At 39.0% G+C, this 18751-nt stretch overlaps 1 protein-coding gene across 3 annotated transcripts in view; it reads right to left on the bottom strand.

Annotated features, from left to right (window-relative positions):
- Positions 1-196: 196 nt before the first annotated feature.
- Positions 197-18751, bottom strand: part of itga3b (integrin, alpha 3b) — a 30104-nt gene continuing 11549 nt past the window's right edge. The window contains exons 2-26 of one of the 3 annotated variants that reach the window (XM_085465854.1): positions 13880-14007; positions 12494-12576; positions 11376-11616; positions 11108-11200; positions 10759-10963; positions 10175-10368; positions 9780-9868; positions 9563-9696; positions 8962-9048; positions 8798-8865; positions 8487-8629; positions 8176-8322; positions 7947-8047; positions 7386-7554; positions 7131-7205; positions 6957-7036; positions 6692-6769; positions 6187-6301; positions 5738-5914; positions 3774-3908; positions 3388-3501; positions 2868-2966; positions 2665-2790; positions 2433-2585; positions 1378-1442 (exon numbers count right to left, since the gene is read on the bottom strand). In XM_085465854.1, coding sequence (XP_085321980.1) covers positions 2475-2585; positions 2665-2790; positions 2868-2966; positions 3388-3501; positions 3774-3908; positions 5738-5914; positions 6187-6301; positions 6692-6769; positions 6957-7036; positions 7131-7205; positions 7386-7554; positions 7947-8047; positions 8176-8322; positions 8487-8629; positions 8798-8865; positions 8962-9048; positions 9563-9696; positions 9780-9868; positions 10175-10368; positions 10759-10963; positions 11108-11200; positions 11376-11616; positions 12494-12576; positions 13880-14007 — 2992 coding nt within the window. In that variant the 3' untranslated portion in view covers positions 1378-1442; positions 2433-2474. Of the gene's footprint in view, positions 1443-2432; positions 2586-2664; positions 2791-2867; positions 2967-3387; positions 3528-3773; positions 3909-5737; positions 5915-6186; positions 6302-6691; positions 6770-6956; positions 7037-7130; positions 7206-7385; positions 7555-7946; positions 8048-8175; positions 8323-8486; positions 8630-8797; positions 8866-8961; positions 9049-9562; positions 9697-9779; positions 9869-10174; positions 10369-10758; positions 10964-11107; positions 11201-11375; positions 11617-12493; positions 12577-13879; positions 14008-18751 lie in introns of those variants that run through there. The other 2 variants (XM_085465853.1, XM_085465855.1) reach the window with 2 other exon arrangements.

Below are 18751 nucleotides of genomic sequence, written 5' to 3'. Positions count from 1 at the left end.
TTCATTACAATAAAAAAAATGCACAGTAACATAAAAAAGGCAACACCACACGATGAAAAAAAAAAAGAGCTTGTGCACTGTTTTCAGCCCTTCCCTCTTTACTCACAGAGTCAATACAACCTCTTTAGTGGCTACAGTTGCACAACAGAACACAGTACCTGCAGGCTCTCAGGTAACACAGACTGGAGCAGTAAAGCAACACTTAGTCTCATCAGAGACTGTTTAATAACAGGCTTATAACAGCAGTCTATCATTACAGGTTTACCTTAACGGGGGCCACAGAGGCCTAGAAACAATCCAAGAGAAGGCTTACTGTCTTTTAAAAATACAAAGCTCAGTGACAGTGAGAAAACAAATTCATTAAAACAGTCAATTTAACGCAACTTGTTACTATATACAATTTATACGTACCTATGTATACTGGATCGTAAAGTCTCCACAAAGACATCATCCTACTAAACTAATCCAGTGTTGTGACTCCCTGTATGACATTCTTTAGATATGTATGTTAATGTATTAGCCTAAGATGATGTAATAAATAATACTCCCTGACTAAATCAACACACAGCTATTGCTTTTCAACTTGTTACAAACCTGCTTTCGGCGTACACTGCTGTGGAATTCAATGCAGGAAATTACAGTGCATCCGCTGGGGCTGTTTATGCATTTGAGGCTAGCGCCAAAACCATTCCAACGCAAAGTCAGGGTACATTTGATGTGAACATTCACTCATAAGAGAGCGGCTGCTGGTCATTATGTTCTAAGTGTAGGGGTTGAAAATGATGTATAAATCAGCTTATCTTGAATTAAATCCCTAACAGAGTCACTGACTCCTGACCACAAAGTGATAGAAGCAGAAAGGACATTTACAATCAGATTAGATATGGAAATAGGCACGGTGTGAAACAGCACAACAAATGACCAGCAACATTTCTCAGAAATTTTAGGGAAAAAAAAGATATAAAAAAATACACATACAGAAAAAAAAATTCAGTACATTAGCTCCTACAACACAATCAAAACCAGTTACTTTTGTATGCGACACAGCTTCTAATGTACAAAGTACATGCACATTCACAAGCGCTTAACAAGTTACAATCTCTGGAACAAAATGTTCAGTGTATTGCACAAAAAAAGAGTCTATAAAAAATAAAACCATTAAAAAAAATGAATGCACTATCCACAGTTGGTCCATGTTGGTCCACGTGGCTCAGTCTAGCCCAGGGTTTTTTGGCCTCTTGACACTGAGCAGTTCAGGGTTTAAAACAAAGGCCTCAGTAGTAGTAATGCTGCATCTCTGTCCAACTTGTGATCCAATACTTTTTCTGTGGCTCCTCGGGCTGAAACCCCAGATTGAACTGATAACGCTCAGCCCTGCGAATTTTCACTCCCTGGTGTTTTGGCATTATTCTGTAGTAGATGGCTCGCTTGAAGAAGCCAAGCTAGTAGGAAAAAAAAAGAAAGGAAGAAGGTGACATTAAAAAGTTTGAGAGCTGAGTTTTTTAATGGCTTAAGAAGAAGATTTAGGATTTAGAAGCTGAGTAGATTCACGCTGACAGAGACAGAAATACGCACTACCCTGCTGATTAAGGGAGGATTCACATATGTGTGTTCCTTTAAGGTATATCCTCTTATACAGATACCTCGGAAGTCAGATGTCAATCCTTGGGAGTGATGTCACTTCCAAGGTGACTGCATTCCAGTTGTAAAGTTGGAAAAGCACGTAAAAAATGTTTTTGTTCTGCTTCTTAGCAGTAGAGCCATTCATTCATTTATTTAACCAGTCATAAATACACAACGGTGGTAGCAGAGATCAAATGTTTTACATTTTTGCTACTGTTTTTCTTCACTGCCACCATCTTGTCAAGTTAGGGTTGGCTACTTTGGTGTGTGTTCCAGATGAAAATTCTAACTGGGAACTCTGAAATTCCGTCTTCCAACTTAATCTGGAATGCACTAAGAGTTGCTGGTGCAATCATCGATGTGGCATCAACCAATCAGTCCCAAGGCGAGCTAACAGAGCTTGAATGAGCATTTAAACAAGCTAGCTGTCTGTTAGCTCTCTTTGTTCATATGCTACATGGTGATTATTTATAGCAAGCATAAATGTCACCAGTTTCAAGCCAAACAAAAAGCTGTGCAAGCAACTTCCATCTCTCTTAATAACATTATTATTTTTATTATTATAACATTATTTTTCTCAAGTATTCAGCAAAAGCAGCGCAAGGAAAGCCAGGCAGTGTATATATGTATATGTGAATCCTCCCCAAGATGGAAAAGAAGCAGTGAAAAAAAGTTAGCCATACAGAGATCAACAGTGCAGTGTTAGCCTGCAAGGAAAGCAGTCGAAGTGGTTAGTTGAATCACATCCCAAGCTCGGTGCTGTCACTGACAGCATCTACAGAAAAATCCTTTCAAAGGGGTGTTTTTACCCAAAAGCCCCAATGGTGTATGCTGTTGGGAGACATGGGGCCTCAGTAGTCCTCAGTTAGCCTCTCTGTCTCAGAGGGCTGGATCTTCATCTCAGCCTTCTGGGCCTTGGCCTCATACATCTCCCTCCTGCTGGCTCTTTGGAAGAAGCCACACTGGAGGAAGGCGCATGAATTCTGGGGTTAGACTAAGGTGTCAAAACAGAGGTTAAAGCTCAATAAAACACAATCTCACCTTCCATAGTATAAGAATGATGATTCCTAGCAGTGCAATTCCTGCTACAGCTGCAGAGATGATGATCCACAGGGGAAGCTCATAGGGCGTCTCCACCCTTTCCTCTGGTTCTATTTGTACTTTGAACTACAAGAAAAGTGAAGAACGTAATATATTATCATATCATAAGCATCATTTTAATTCCTGCCATCATCATCACATACCAAGGCCGTCTGACTCTCCATCTTGATGTTTGATTGATTATTAATAAGCTTCAGTGTGGCTTGGCCTTTAACTTCAACTACAAATGCATCAGAATAGTCCTGTAGGCACACACAGACACAACATCAGAACATTTTCCCAAATGTCAGGGCATAAACAGTAAAATAGGATTGTTATTTCAATCTGCACTTATTTATATTTGGTCATATAGCTCTTTTCTAGAATAAACTCCTTCCACATGTGTACAAGGAAAGCATGAGTGGGTAGGAAGCACCTTCCTGCCCTTCTATTTGCACACATGGAAATCCTGAGGCACGGACATGCCAGAGAAGAACACAGACAGCAGATATCACAGTGATCAAGAGAGACACAGCATGAATAGAAGACAACGTGTTTAAGTGTGAAGAAGCTTACACAGCACCTTGCCAAGTGAGTTTTTGGCCTATCAGATCTAACAGCACACTTGATATATAATTAAAAAATCTCCATGAATCTACAATATATATTAGCTGGGGAGCTCACCTCTAACATTGTACTATTCCACAACCGGGATCGGACATAAATCGTGGCTGAATTCGAAACATTGAGCAGCGGGCAGGTAAACGTCACACACTTTGCTGTCCCCTTGGAGCAATCCTTTAACAGGCCATAAGAAAGAAACTCTATTAGAGAGTGAACAGATACTGACAGTTAAGACTAGATTTAAAAAGAAAAATCCTATTATCTACAATGGATGACTCAATTTGTATATTAAATGTTAATGCTACTGACGTTGGTATTTGCCACAGTGTGAGGTTGTCAGTCCACTTATTTTGAAAGATATTAAATTCTGTACACAAGACTCCTCACATACAAATGTCACACATATACGCATGATTATGTTAAGGGAATATAAAGCTAGGACTTACCAACTGGTACCTCTTTTTGGGAGTAGAAGACAGTGTGACTGCTGCCTGTGGCTCAATAATATTTGAATGGGTCACGTCATTCTCACCTTTAACTCTAATCTGTCGCTTAGTACGCTTAGGTCTTCTCTCTGACAACTGCAAGATGGGAGAAAAAAAAGAAGAAAGAAAAAGGAAGAAAAAAGAGGAAACAGAGGAGACAGAGACATTACATCAGAGGGTTAATTACTGGTTTGATAAAGACATTATTACATTTTTCTCAGAATAGCATTGTCATTTCAGCTGTCTATATATAGGCTGCATACACTATGGCTTTCTATTTTGGGGCTTTGTGAGGTCTGTGTGTGGCGACAGATGTTTTTTTCCAAAATGTATTTCTGAACAGTGGTTTGGCATTAAGACCATTTTCACACCACTTTTCTAAAATTGACATTTATTCACACTGCGCTGACTTGAGTTTATGCTGACATCGGCTTGAGCAACACTCGTAACAAGTTGATGACCCACCTAGCTTAATGAATTCATGCTAATGAATTTCTCAAAGGTTGATATTTGAGAAATTGTATTTAGAGGTAAGGTTCATGGGTTTAAAATATATCTCACAGTTTATGGTTCAGTACCTGATGTTTGTTTAAAAAATGTAATGATAAGCCTTGGCTGTACTTTCTGTTTAGTGCTAATGAGTAAAAGCTAGCATGCTAATGTGCTAAATAAAGATGGTAAGTGAATTAAACATAAGCACTTTAGCTTATTTGGATGCTGATGGAATTTAACTCAGAGTATATGTCATATATTTACCTTTAAACTGCTGTTTAATTCTCTGCGTCTTTTGACACTGCCAAAGAGACTATGGAGTCCTCCTTGTTTAGATACCGCAGTCGTTGGTCAAACTATTCTTGACACTGTCACTTCTGTTCTAAACTGAAACCTAAACAATGGCTGAATGAAACTGTTCGCAGTGTCAGATGAGACCGCAGGAAAACAGAACATCAATAGCAAGAGGTAAAGTACAACTGTTTTTTGATATTCTTAAGGAAAACTTCACGTTGTTATCAAAGACCTGTAAAAGCTGAAAAAAACCAAGCAGATAATATTTTTAACAACTGTCACAGACGCTTAGTGAAATTAACTCTTTGATTAAAATCCCTCAACTTACTTAACTCATGACATGTTTCAACGAGGTACATCGTTTTTTTTGGGGGGTTTTTCAGTTTCAGTGATTGCTATGTGGAGTTCCCCAAGGTTCGATTCTGGGGCCAGGCTTGTTTTTTTACCTTTACAATTTACCCCTAGGATCCATTTTAAAAAGACATGGCAGTTCTTTACACTTTTATATTGATGATCATCAAATTTACCTACCCTAAAAAGGTCTTTAAAAAACACAGAGTGTTTCAGGGACATCAAACCCCTTGATGGCTCTATATTTTTAAATATTCAATGACAGAAAAACTGAGGTTGTGATACTTAAACCCAGTGATGCTGGCATTGCCTCAAAATTGGGCTCTGTGGAACCTTATATTAAACCCACTGTAATCAACTTTGGAGTTCAAGTGAACTGTGATTTTAAACTGGATAAACATATATCCATAAATATACAGCTTTATCCATCGTCAGATCACTTAGTGATTTTGAGAGTTATAGAAGTGTTTATTTGTATGTAAAGCGTATATATTTTAATTATGTTCTTACTGTGTGAAATTAATATTTTTGGTCAGTTTTTTAATGTGTTTTATAAATAAGGTTGCATCAGACTGAACTGGATTGAAAGTACAGCTAGCCTCTCTGTATGGCTTCACAGAGAGGCTAGCACAGATGTTGACTCATTTTTATGTGACGCTCAAGTTTTTGAATGTCTTAAAAGTTTGATTTGTGTATTTTTTGTTGCTGTTAAGTTTTTGTTTTTGGTCTTACTCTGGGTCATCTTCACAGATATCACACGTTTCAAAAAGTGTTAAAAAGAACCTTACAGTTAGGTTAAGCATGTTGACCACATTCCCAGGAGGTTTACACTCCGTTTCAGAATCCCCCTGAACAACAAGCTTCGTCAGGTACAGCAACCACTTGCCGTTTGCTACCTCACAGGGCCACTCAAACTCCACAGCCAGGGTTGCTATGTCTTGCAGCGATTGTCCCATTGTGTTCATCTAGAGGTGGAAGCAGTCAGAAACATTAAAAATAGAAGTGAAATACATCAGATGGTATGAAATAACAACATGGTGACTGTAACTCCTAAACAGTATCCACCCCTGCTCACACTTAAACCACAAACCATGGCTGACACAACAATCCACAGCCGACGCAATATTAAACTTCTGAAGTGCTGGCTTCAAAGACAGGGTGGGGATGATGGAAATGTGGGTGAGTAACACACATTATAGATACAATGTACAATCTCTGAGTGGTGAAGATGACTCACAGTAAAGGTGAACTCCACCAGACTGCCCACGTCACTTGTGTTGACCATGGCTGACTCGCCCATCACTGTCCCACCAAACTTTACTGTTTCCACCTGTGACTTTTCACTGGATAAGCTAAAAGACAGATATGTTTCACACAGTGTAAGTAAACAAACTGTAAGGAGGGTAATATGATGCGCTGACCATTTTATTTATCTACCCTTCATGTACAACAGGGGTTCTCAGATTTTTTGATGACCGAGTACCGATTTAGGGAGATGGTTGATGGAAGGAAGGAAAGAACCCTCCCCCCAAAAACCACATAAAAAAACCTAAAAGTCCTCTAGGGGCACGGGAGACATGCCTAACCTAACAGATGTATAAGAAATATAGTAAATGCAATGCATATACTTCCCATGATGCCTGTGATTGCTCTCAGTAATCAGGTGGTTTATGTGCTAAATACCTGCATTACTTTGAATTTGAAATACAGTATGTCATGAAACATTTGCGATTGGGACTTACAAGCTGAAGACTGGATTAATGGTGTTTTCAATCAGCAAGGCCATAGGAACAGGCGTTAGGTCACTCTGCTCACTAAGACTGGAGAAATTACAACAGTGTGCATTATCTTAAAACAGCTTAAGAATTTAAACTTCATTAAAAAAATGCAAAAAGCAGAAAATGAACTTAATTATTATACACAACAGTATTATATTGACTTGTTTTCCCTGTTTAGTATTAAGCAGGAACAAAATACAATGTGCAACCAACATTATAAAGTCCTTACGTTGACAACAGCAGCTGACACTCAATCTTTCGTGTGTGTAGGGTGATTCCTGAGGTCTCAAACTTGAGCAGGAAAGACACCTATTAATAAAGCAATGCAAGCACATGAGAACTGTTGCAAACCCAACTGTCCAGTAGAAAAAGATAAAAATAATTGTCACCTGTTCAAACCTACCTTTTCGTTTCTGCTAATTGGATTCCCCACCTCACAAATGACTGTATCAAGAAGAGTGCACTCAACTTTGTTATTCTAAACACAGAAGAAATAAACAGAATTAGTTTTAATTTTTAAGGAACTGACATGACCAGCGATGTGGCTAAACATGACCAAACCAAACCAATACAGTGTGCATCTTGTAAGAAGAGTAGCATTAAAAAACAAAGGAGATTTAAATAAAAATGGGCATCTTCTGCCCTCCAGTGGACCTACCAAAGAACTGACACTGGCATATTTCAGCACATCAGGGATAGTGACATTGAGCACGACTCTGTGGGCGTCTTCAGCTAGCTTCCCTTCAGATTGATAGTTGGTAACGTTTACCGAGAGCCCTATTTTCTTTATGGAGCTGTTGAACTGGAGCACTTGAACTTTGTCCTGACTGTAGAGGGACAACATGTATTAGCTTTGTTATTTAATGATTATTTTGCTTGACTAACACATTCATGACATAGCAATAACAAAAACAAACAACAAATATGGCTAACGATGGCTAAAGTGCTAAAATGGACCTTTCCAATGGGAGTCCATAAGCAAGGGGGAACCCTCACAATTTCACACATTTCACATTTCACTTTGTTTTCTTTGTGCTAAGCTAATGGTAAGCTGGTACTGGTGGTAGCTTCATATGCATTATATATATACATGAGCACTGCAACAATCTTCTAACCTAACTGAGCAAGCTAACTAGTGTATTTTAACCTTTAAAAGTCAGCTTTGTGTCTATACATGAATGACTCAAAGGATGCTTGGTTGCTCACTATATAAATTTACCTGGGATAAGGCTTTTCTTCATTTTCTTCAACAAACTTTGCTGTTAGTTGCAGGTTACTGGTACATTTGTTGTCTGAGCCACACGCCTTTTGAAAGTGAATCTGCAGGAAATAGAATAAGCAACATCATATCAAATCTTACAAGGGGACACTGGACCGTACCATTTCTTTACCATCTCCAAGTTACTGAAAAGGAAACTTGTAAATGAAGTGCATGCAAGACTCCATACCTCAGTCCTTCGGCTGGATTTCTGCTCTGGGCTCAAAATTGGGAAGAAGTCCAGGTTCTGTGGGGCTCGTCTGGCTCTAGGTATTGGTTCGTATAGTGAGAAGTTGAGGAAAAAGACCACTGGTTCCAGTTTGTCCCTCACAGGTTCCTGTGAATTAATTAAAGAGTTTCTTTTTGCTTGTCTCAATAAGCACAGGACTATCAGGTAGCCGCAGTTTATTTGTTCTCTCCAGTCACTCAGCAAGATGATCATTTGCAAATAACACAAACACAGTCAATACAACATCTGCAATAGTTGCGTTGCGCACTTACAACTACAAACAGCTTGAGAGTTTCACACGCAGTTTTGGAAGATGTCATGGTCAGGTTGCCAGTGTAAGTGTTGATGTCATTCTGAAAACGAACACGAGAGCTTCCTCTTCTCTCCCTGTCGGCCTCTACTATATACGTCACCACTTTACAGAGTGAAAACAAACAGAAAAGATTAAAGCAAGCTCATGCAGTAAATATATATATATATATATTTTTCCTTACAATACAAAGAATTTCCATGGTGATGCACTTGTTTGTAAGTTGGAAACACTGTTCATTTGAAAAAGAAAATTGAACACGGAAAAACTTACTGACAGGTTTCTTGAAATTTGTATTTCCGGTGCTTAGAGTGAAAGACATGCACAGAGTAGCTGTAATGCTGTGAAGCACAAAGAGAAAGAGAAGAAGAACTGAGACCTGATAAAACACTCAATAAGCCAGTTTCAGAATGACATAAATTTAGGAGACATCTCACCATGGTTTATCTCCAGAGCACATTTTATCGTCCACAATCTTAGGCTCGACAGTGAAGTCTTGGGTTAAGTGCACAACCGGTCGAGCTCTTATTTAAAAAGCAAAACAGAACAAAACAAATTAATTAATCATTATAATAATAATAATAATAATATGAGAAATAACTCCATGAATACTGAAAAATAATAGATGTCATAAAAATAGTTTGTCGTAACTTATGAGACAAATGTCACTGTAGAAAATTGCTATATATTATATATACACTCACTGGCCACTTTGTTAGGTACATTTGTTCAACTTCTTGTTAATACAAATAATACACAGTCACATGGTAGTGATCAGCCCACAACCTTCCAGCAGAATAACGTACTATGACACTACGTCAGAAAGCTCAACAAAGACTTCGCTGCACTCAAATGATACCGAGATCACAATAAAATTGCCCAAAGAGCACCTCTGTGTTGTGGTGGAACAGCAGGTGAGGATTTACATCATGAATGTGCAGCCGATACATCAGCAGTGTGTGTTATGCTATGATGTCAATAAGGGGGTCCAACTAACATGGAAATATCTTGTTTAACTTTGTTTTTGATTGTGTCTACCTGAGGAGGGCAATGTGATCATCCAGAGAGCCAACTAAGATATCAGGGTAACTGTTATCATCTACGTCCATCCCTCCGCTGATGGAGTAGCCGAAGGTCTGGAATTTTTCACCAAACGTCCTACCCATAATGGTCTGCAGAGGGAGTCATTGACACAGGTTTTCAGAAGAGTACTTTGAATAAAGTTTTTAAATGACCACAGAATGTCATACATTACCTGACTAGGCTCCCTTGATATTCCCTTTTTGCTTCCCATCCATATGTAGACCATTCCTGTCTGGTGGAATGGCGCTCCAACAGCAAAGTCTGGAGACATTAGCATTACAGTTAAACAAGTGCTGGAAGCATGAAAAGAAAAGATGCTAGAAAAGAAAACTAGGCACTCTTTGTGTATAGGAAATATTTGTCCTCTAGGTGGCAGCAGAGAATGTTTTCAGGACTCATTTGAAACACGACAAGTTAAATACCTCTTGTTTGCAACTGAAATGATTTCAAATTACAGAAATATTCCTTTAGCGTGCTTTATGCTCACACCACAGATTGATTTCACTTTTTTAAACTAGAATATTATCAGATGTAGGTCCAAAAGAGATGCTGGGTTCATGGTCACACCTTGGAATCCGTCTTGGTTGATGTCGCCAATGGCGGCCAGGGCAAGGCCAAAGGCAGAATCAGATGGGCCCTTCAAAACCATTGAGGCGGTCTTCTGGAAAAATCCATTCTCGTTCATGAAAATGTACACTGCTCCCCCCACTTCATTCTTACGGTCAAAGTAAAAGGGGGCACCCACAATCAGGTCATTCCAACTAGAATATGCAAGACAAAAATCCACATATGCATGTAAATACAAAAATACATAATTATAAACATATAAACATACATAATACTAAGTATAGCTAACCATTCAACACAAGTCACCAAAGGTATATTAACTGCATCTCAAAAGAATGTACTACCTAGAATCTTAATGACCAACTAGATTTCTAGATAGAGAAACACCTGATTTCTTCATAATTTCAAAGTGAATCCCTCATCCCTGCCACAGAAAGTCACTATTATCATCTGTGTTCAGACACACACTGCTTCACTGTTATGCACCATATGCATAAAAAAGGCAAATCACGTCCTCATCTATGTAAAAAAAAAAAATCATTGTTCATTTCCCCACAGTTACACTCTCCGGTGTAGAAACGCACCTGTCATTGTTCAGATCTGTCACTGCCAGGCTGTTTCCAAAGTAGGAACCCACTTGTTCCCCAAGGATGATCTGGTCCAACAAAAGCTTTGGTTGAGTTTTATTTGAAAAAATCACAGCACCCTTAGACTCATATCTGGGAGCCCCTGTCACAACTGTCGAGTCATCATAGCTCAGGAGCTTCTTTTCTTCGAGAACTGAATAACCTGTGAATGAAAATGCTTGAGAATCAGAGCTGCTGTTTTTGACAATTGGATGGTTATCTGACGGTAGGGAGATTGAGTGTGAATCTTACTAAGGTTCCCAATGATTTGCCATTTGAAATGTTGTAAAGACACACCAACACTTACCTATATAACTATATGCTTTCTCTAGACTTTCAAAGCGTTTGTCAGCATAGTTCCAGGGGTTTTGTAGATCTATCCGTATCACATGAGCATCTCCTTTAAAACAAAGCAGAATCACACAACAATGTTAAAATCAGCTTAATACACATTTCAAGAGTATCCAAGACATAACACAATCCAATCAAATCCAACTGACTTGCACAGCGTGCAAATAATGAGTAACCCCATTATTTCAGCAGTAGGCAAAACAGGTTAGCTTGACAGTTCCCACCTTGCCAATTGTAGCTGCCTGGAGAGCCTAAATAGACATCAGTTTCCGATATACCGCCTGAGATGCCCATGTTGCACATGCCGTCCAAGTTGTGGTCGTTGTTGGGATTGCAGACGTCATAATTTTCATCCTGCCACTGATCGTCTTGGTCAAAGGTCAGGTCATTACTCCTTACATAACATTTTCCTAACATCCGCCACTGATTCTCTGACATTACCTTCACATATCGATGTCCACATGCCTGGAGACCAGAGAAAGTATTGAAGAAGTGCAGTGTGTCATATCAGAAATTGACAGTGCTCAATTCAGTGACTAGGAAAAACAGCTTCAAGTAAACTGAAGAATCTCAAACATCAATATAATGAAACCAGTGTCGCTGCTTTTTAATTTACACAATGGAAACGGTCCTCCCTTTGAGCGGTTACACAAAATAATCATTTTCTATGGGCCAGATATCAATTTTAGCCTTCTAAAAGAAGTTTAAACAGTCAAAGATGTTTGAAACATGCTAAAATTAATTTCTTCCTGATAAAAGGGAGTTTTTCCGTCCCACGGTCACCAAGTGCCCACTCATAGGGGGGTGTCTGATTGTTGAAGTTTTCTCTGCAGGGTCTTTTCCTCTTACAATATAAAATGACTGCTGTTGTGATCTGGTGTTATTTAAAAATAAATATAAAAAATATATTTAAAAAAATGCATTAATATGTAAGATAGAAAAATAAAAACATGGAGATTACACCAATTAGTGCTTGAACAAAAACTGAAACATATTGACAAAGACAGACTAGGAACAACATGCTGTTAGTTTCCCCTCACTGTAAGTAAAATGTGTTCTCCAGTATATTGTAATTGTCTAAAATGTAAAAGTAATAAAAAAAATCACTTGATCAAAATATAATTTCTCCCTAAACATGAGACATTATTGCATTTTCTCCCTGTGTGTATCATCCTGTCTCAGGTGTGTGTGTCTACAGTAATTAAACATCGCAACAAGTCAAATGTGTCATCTCTTAGACTAAATAATAAAAGAAAACATCCTGTGTGTCAGCTCACCCTGCCTTGTACATAATATCACCGGTAGTAGTGACTCATAGAAAGAAAACAGGAAGTCATCTTACCAACACGCGTCCATCTGGCTGGCCCTTCTGACTGGACACTGTCACACCCAACCACATGCCCTCCACAATCTCAGAGGTAGTTGCTGTGGATGCGTCATAAAGAGGTAGGTCAATTATTAAAGCAACTGTTTTAATTTGTCATCAGGCTGGTGCTGACAGGAAGGTCATTACATACAGAGTAATTACCTTTTTTTCTGCTTTATAATGTTCCCTGTTTTACTTCTTGTTCTTTTATTTCAATAGACCGTTTACAACCAGATTTCTATTTGCCATCATACACTAATCAAATCAAACCAGCATGCAGTACAAAATCAACCATTCCAGACTATTTATTACATTAAAAGAAACATTCAGCATGGCTATGGTGATCACAGTCATCAGAACACCTACTCAAACTGTAAATGCAAACCTTCATGCAGCCTGGATCATGCCCTGACAAATATTAACCACAAAAATGTGCTGAGACTGCAGCAGCACTCATTCTAACCTCAACATGAAAAGTGATTCAGAATCCTCTTATTATACCATTTGCCCCTAGGTTTGGATGGGAGGGGGGTGGGGTCTAACATTTAATAACAGTCTGTTCATGTAAAGGTGGACAAAAATAATTCCAAATGCTCCAAAGGATGCTTGATGATTTTACTGAAATGATCTGACACAGTTCTTTAGTCTTTACTGTAAAATGAGGAAGCTAGCTAGTGTTCATTTAAAGGTTATTATTTTTTGTTCCTCACATTAGTTACATCCTTTTGAGGCCCTGTGCAGGGGAAAACCAGTTTTAACACGTGAAGTTCACTGAGGGAGTACAATCCTAAATAGAGCTGAGCTGTGAGTCTCCTATGGCTGTGTGAAGTAAGCGTTGTTGAACAATCATATGAGCGATTCCTAAATTTTAGTTTAAACCCAAACTGGTTCTGAACAGTGTGCTAAGTCAGGAAGGAGGGTTTTAAAAAATGTACGTACAACATGCAGTCTGGGTTTTTTTAAAAATTTGCTTCTGTTGGAGATCTCTGCGTTTGCTGTTTCATTTTGCACCACCATCTGTTATGTTTGCATCAAATCTAAGGAAGTGCTATACAAACTCAGTTGAGGTGCTTTTAAAGTATTGTGAAAGACGGCTCCTCGCTGGTGCACTGAATATGAAAATCTTCAGAAATGTTCAAAAGCGCTCTCACTCACCATCGATCATCAGAATACCAAATAAGTGAACATCTTTAAGAAGAATGGTGTTCAATCTCATCATTATTTTCCTTACATATATAGAAGTATTTTAAAGGAAACCCCCCTCGAGCTCGCTAAAATCTCTTAATGGAACAGTTCAGAAACAGCTACAACACTGCAACCATGCATTCCCTTCATCACATCAGTGCTTCGCAGTGATCTTACTCGAGGTAACCAGGTCCATTCTGGAGCAGTCAGTGGTGTCGGTGGTAATGGGACAGAAGTAGACGGCGCCTGTTTCATTGACTTTCGGTAGAGATTGTGCTTTTTCTTTGGGCGCACCTATAAGAAGCCTACAAAGGCACAGAGGAACACAGAAAGAACAAAAACACAGAAAAAACAAAGAGAGAAAAACAGAAAGAAAGAGACAAACAATGTATGAAATCACAATGGAAGTGTGGCACAGTGTTAGACAAAGCTATGACACTATCAGCAACGGTTTATCAGATAACCTTCGAGACACAAAAAAAGCACACCATGCAGCTTAACAAGTCAATCATTTATATTTCACCTCTTGAAATTGAGCTATTTGTATATATTACAGCTATTTATTATTTTTCTAAATGTTCTAACATATTGTATTATTTAACTAGTTCAGTCTGTTACTGTTGTTGTCTTGGAGGAACTGTAACTCACATTATTTCCTTAAGGATTATGAAAGTATTCTGATTGTGATTAAAGGCACAACTTTTATGCACAGCATTTACCCACTTAGAGTGTGTGACGTGACCTGAGATGTTAAGATTCAGGGTCTAAACACACACAAAAAAGCAGACTCATTTCACAAGAAAAGAAAGAGTGAAGCAGTCGGACCATGACCTGTGACAAGCTTGGGCAGCGTACACACACACACGCACACACCCCCATGCACGCACACACACATATATAGAGAGAAATTTGCTTCTTGGCTCTTTTTGTCCACTCATCGAGACACTCCCTGCATCTGCACCTCTTACCACACCACAGAGCTTTGAAGTAAAGAGATTACTGCTCTCTGAGGCTCTGTGCAGGAACACACCATTTACCGACAGCAGAAGATTTATTAGCTCCACTTTGTGGGCGAAAGGTGTGGACAAGCTAGTTTACAATATGTGAGCGAGTGACATACGCATGAAATGAAAGCACTCAGTGCTTTGGTCAAAGTGGGTAACACAAGCATGTCATTCTTCTCATTTTAGCGTCCTGAAAATGATTTCAGTGCTGTCAGTGCTGACAATGAGTTATCAGTATTGTGGGAAAGAGTAGAAATAGAAAAATAAGTAAGTCAAGATGTTCACGATTGTTGACCTAACTGCGAGTATAGTGGGAATCCAGCTTTCTCTCTTATTCACACTGACAAGTTAGAATAAATAAAGGTCCCAAATGTAAAGTTAAAAATAAGTCTTCACAGTAAAATCACTGTACTTTCAAATCCCACTTTCTCCCACGAGTCAGCCTGGGATTACTCCAACTTGGGGAGAGATCATTTCTCCTGAAAGATGAATCACAGCAAAAGGCTGTGCTATGCTAAAAACTGGAGGTCTGAAGACAAAGCGGGAAATCACTGAACAGGGTCTGTTAGCACTTGCTCTTGGTTAGTCATACCTGATTAAACACTGCTCACAGGTTTCGTGGTTTTTCAATCTGTTTAAACACAGCGAGCCCATGTACCAGGCTCCACCACTCCACCACAGTCGTCTACATATATACACACATTCACAGTGATATCGACATTAACATGCCCCTATAAACATTTACAATCTTAATCTGACTGCAGGCCTAAGAGCATAGACAAAATTATTGTCTCTTTGATGTCTCACCTGAGCCTGCAGAGAGTCAGACATGTAAATTAGTCACATGGCCCGACTTCCACTGATTTTAGATCAAATTACTCTAAAAAGTATATGAATTGTGGCACATAAGCTGACAAAACACTGAACTCAGATCAGACGCTGTGGCACACATAGCTAATTCCTTGACATTAATCATATATGTTTATAGGTAAGTTGAGACATCATCCCTTTCGTTTTATGAATGCAGTATAACAGCACCGGCACCAGCACAACCACTTCTCAGTATGACGACAACCACAAAGAGACAAGACGGCTGCTGAGGGCCAACAGTTTCCAGGTTAAACTGTCAGAGGAGACCTTGGGTGTGGTAATTATTCAGTAATGTGGACAGTAAATAAGATACAAGATACCACAGAGGTTTGTAGTGGTGGATGGACCTAACAGAAACATGGAAAGGAGTCCTATTCAGTGTGGCGTTGACATTCTTTTGTTTATCGGTGTAGATATCTGTGTGTGTGTGTGTGTGTGTGTGTGTGTGTGTGTGGTCTTACACTACAGATTAACTAAGCCGATGAGAAGCAGGCGTGTAAAACTGTTGTGTTTTTGAGCCGCAGGACACAGTGTCCCAAAACACTAACTCAGATATTATTGTAAAGCCACACAAGGCCTCATGGGAGCTTTATCCAAAGCACTCATAAAGGGAATGGCGTCAAGCCGGAGACTGGGCAAACTTGACACACAGATAGCAGTTTGAACTTTTCTCACTCTAAATAGAAATCATGAGGAAGCGGGGTAGGGTACAAAGTCCAGTATTAATCATGCATGCTTTAGGGCATTTGAAGATCTTGGCTAGCAGGGTGCTGATTGCAGAAAACTAGAAAAAAAAAATTACTGTCATCATCTTACTATCTCAGTGGTGCCATGTGGGTCATCAGTGTTTGTTGTTGAAATTTAACAAAGCTGTGTGATACCATCACATCTAACAAAAGACGGGTTATCAGCTACCTTAGGTCCATGTACGTGCTACATGAACATTTAAGAACAGGTTGACAATTCGGCTAACTGACAAGTGTTAGATGAGAATTCCACGTGTCAGGCAAATATGAACAATCAATAAATATTTTTTTAAATATCATTTATTGTCAATACTGGAGGATAATATATATCATATATTAGGCTATTTGTCATTAGAGAAAAGTGTTGCAGATTGCAAAATACAAAAGGTTTACCAAAAGGCCTTTCTCCATAGCTTCCAGTGTATGCTATGATGTGTATAGGACTACATAAACAAAAAATTGTACCAGACACACGACACAATGAACCTACCCGTTTTTAAAAATAAATGAGACGCAGGGTTAGCTCAAAGGTTCAAAGGGCTATCTTTATAGTCAACCAGTCTAAAACGCTGCACAAGTCACTGTAATAAATAATATCCATGTTTTAGCTTTAGTTTGACTGCTAGAAGATTTTTGAGATGATAGCAATACATGCTCATAATTTTGATATATTGACTAATATATCATGTCCCTGCTTTCATGTCCCTGAAAGCAGGTACATGTGTCATGTCCCTGAAAGCAGGGACATGACACATAAACGGATTTCCCTAGCAACATTTATGCGTAGTTATATACTACAGATGAATTAGACAGGCTCTAGTTTTAGCATCTTTTAGCAACTTTTCTTTTTAGTCTTTTTTTATAATTTTTTGATCGAGTTAAATCCTGCGGTAGAGAATCAGGGAGATGAATGTCCTTCCAAGAGAAGCTTGACGCGTGCATTTATGTTCATATTTGGCCCCTACATGTCAACTCCTGCTTGTTAATGTATCACTGGGCATGTTTGATTGTTTCTGACAGGCCATAATGACCCTAATCCCACTGAGAAATGTCCCAGTGCTCCCAACAATCAGACTGCCACTGTTAATTTTTAATGTAAACACATAAGAGTAGCTACTTTTGGCAAAAAAAAGAAAAAGAAAAAAAAGAACGAGCTTAATTTCCAAAATTCCAAAGTTTCGCTTGAAAAATGACCTTGATATCCTCATGATCATGGATGCATGGAGGACAATAATAACTGAAGGTTTTCACTTTTTCAAGTAATGCAGCACAGAACCATAGACTAAACATCATTACTAGCCCGTCCTTCACATTCCTGATCTTGAGTGAACAACTTGCAAGAAAATGTCAACTTTTTCATTAAAAGCAGATCTTTTTTTTTTTTTTTGATGAACCCACATTTCTCTGTTGCATATGTAACCCTCATAAACTTGGCGTACAACTGATTAACAACGAGGTGACTCGCACGTCATATCCCGTCCTGTCCTAGCTGTGTGCTCTCCTTCTTATCGCCTTTCATGCTCATCACCTCCTCATAAACAGGCTGTCAAAGGCTCGGCTAAATGGAAAGGGAGAAGCAGGCAGCTGCATTCCAACTCCAGGACATGTTGCAATTTGCCCCTTCTGTCTAAGAAGTCATCCAAAAGGCTGGCTAAACCAAACATTTACTGTTTGCACCCAGCTAGGGGTGGGCGATAGTGATGTGTCGGTCGCGAACGAAATGGCTCTTAGAGCCGGGTCTTTGACGTGAACGACGCGAGCCGGCTCCTTATCGCGAGCCGTGTTTTTTTTTTTCTTCTGTGTCTCTCACCCTTTCTCGCACTTTTATTCCGCTTCACTCCGCATGCGAGCCATGTGCTTTGCGCTGGGCAGAGGGGGGAGGGGCAGTAGTTACACTCGCAGTAGCACAGGAACAGAGCGGGAGGGAGAGACGGCGAAAGAGAGCCAAGGACAACAACGCCACATTAGAAAGGTATAGTAATGGTCCACAACTATTTTCAGTTGCGGATGATAAAGGATTCAGAAAGTTTATTCATGCAGGCCCATATGACAGAGAATATGCATCTTCTTTTTGTTTTCATATTTTAATTTATATTTAATTGTGTTGCGGTTTGCAGTGTTTTGTGTTGTTTCACTTTAAATTTGTTTAAATTTAAAGTGAAACAACACAAAAATGTAAATAGTTAAAAGTTGAAATATAAATGGTTGGTTTTTGTATTATATGATTTCTTTATTACATTTTATGTGGAGTGAATAAACAAAAGTATATTTATGGTGGCTCCTAGAGACAAGGCACATACAAACTTCAAAACACGTAAAAACTACAAAACACGTACAAAACACAACAGAAGTGCTCCAGGATGTGCCCCCCCCCACAGTGTTGAGCTTTTGTTACCTAGTGGCTACACAAGCCGGGAAGTACCAACGAC

Source organism: Copadichromis virginalis, linkage group LG8 (genome assembly GCF_057382275.1).
Source record: "Copadichromis virginalis isolate Kocher_CV1m ecotype Utaka linkage group LG8, C_Virginalis_male_GT1.1, whole genome shotgun sequence".
Classification (NCBI taxonomy): domain Eukaryota; kingdom Metazoa; phylum Chordata; class Actinopteri; order Cichliformes; family Cichlidae; genus Copadichromis; species Copadichromis virginalis.
This window is presented reverse-complemented; position numbering and strand designations above follow the sequence as displayed.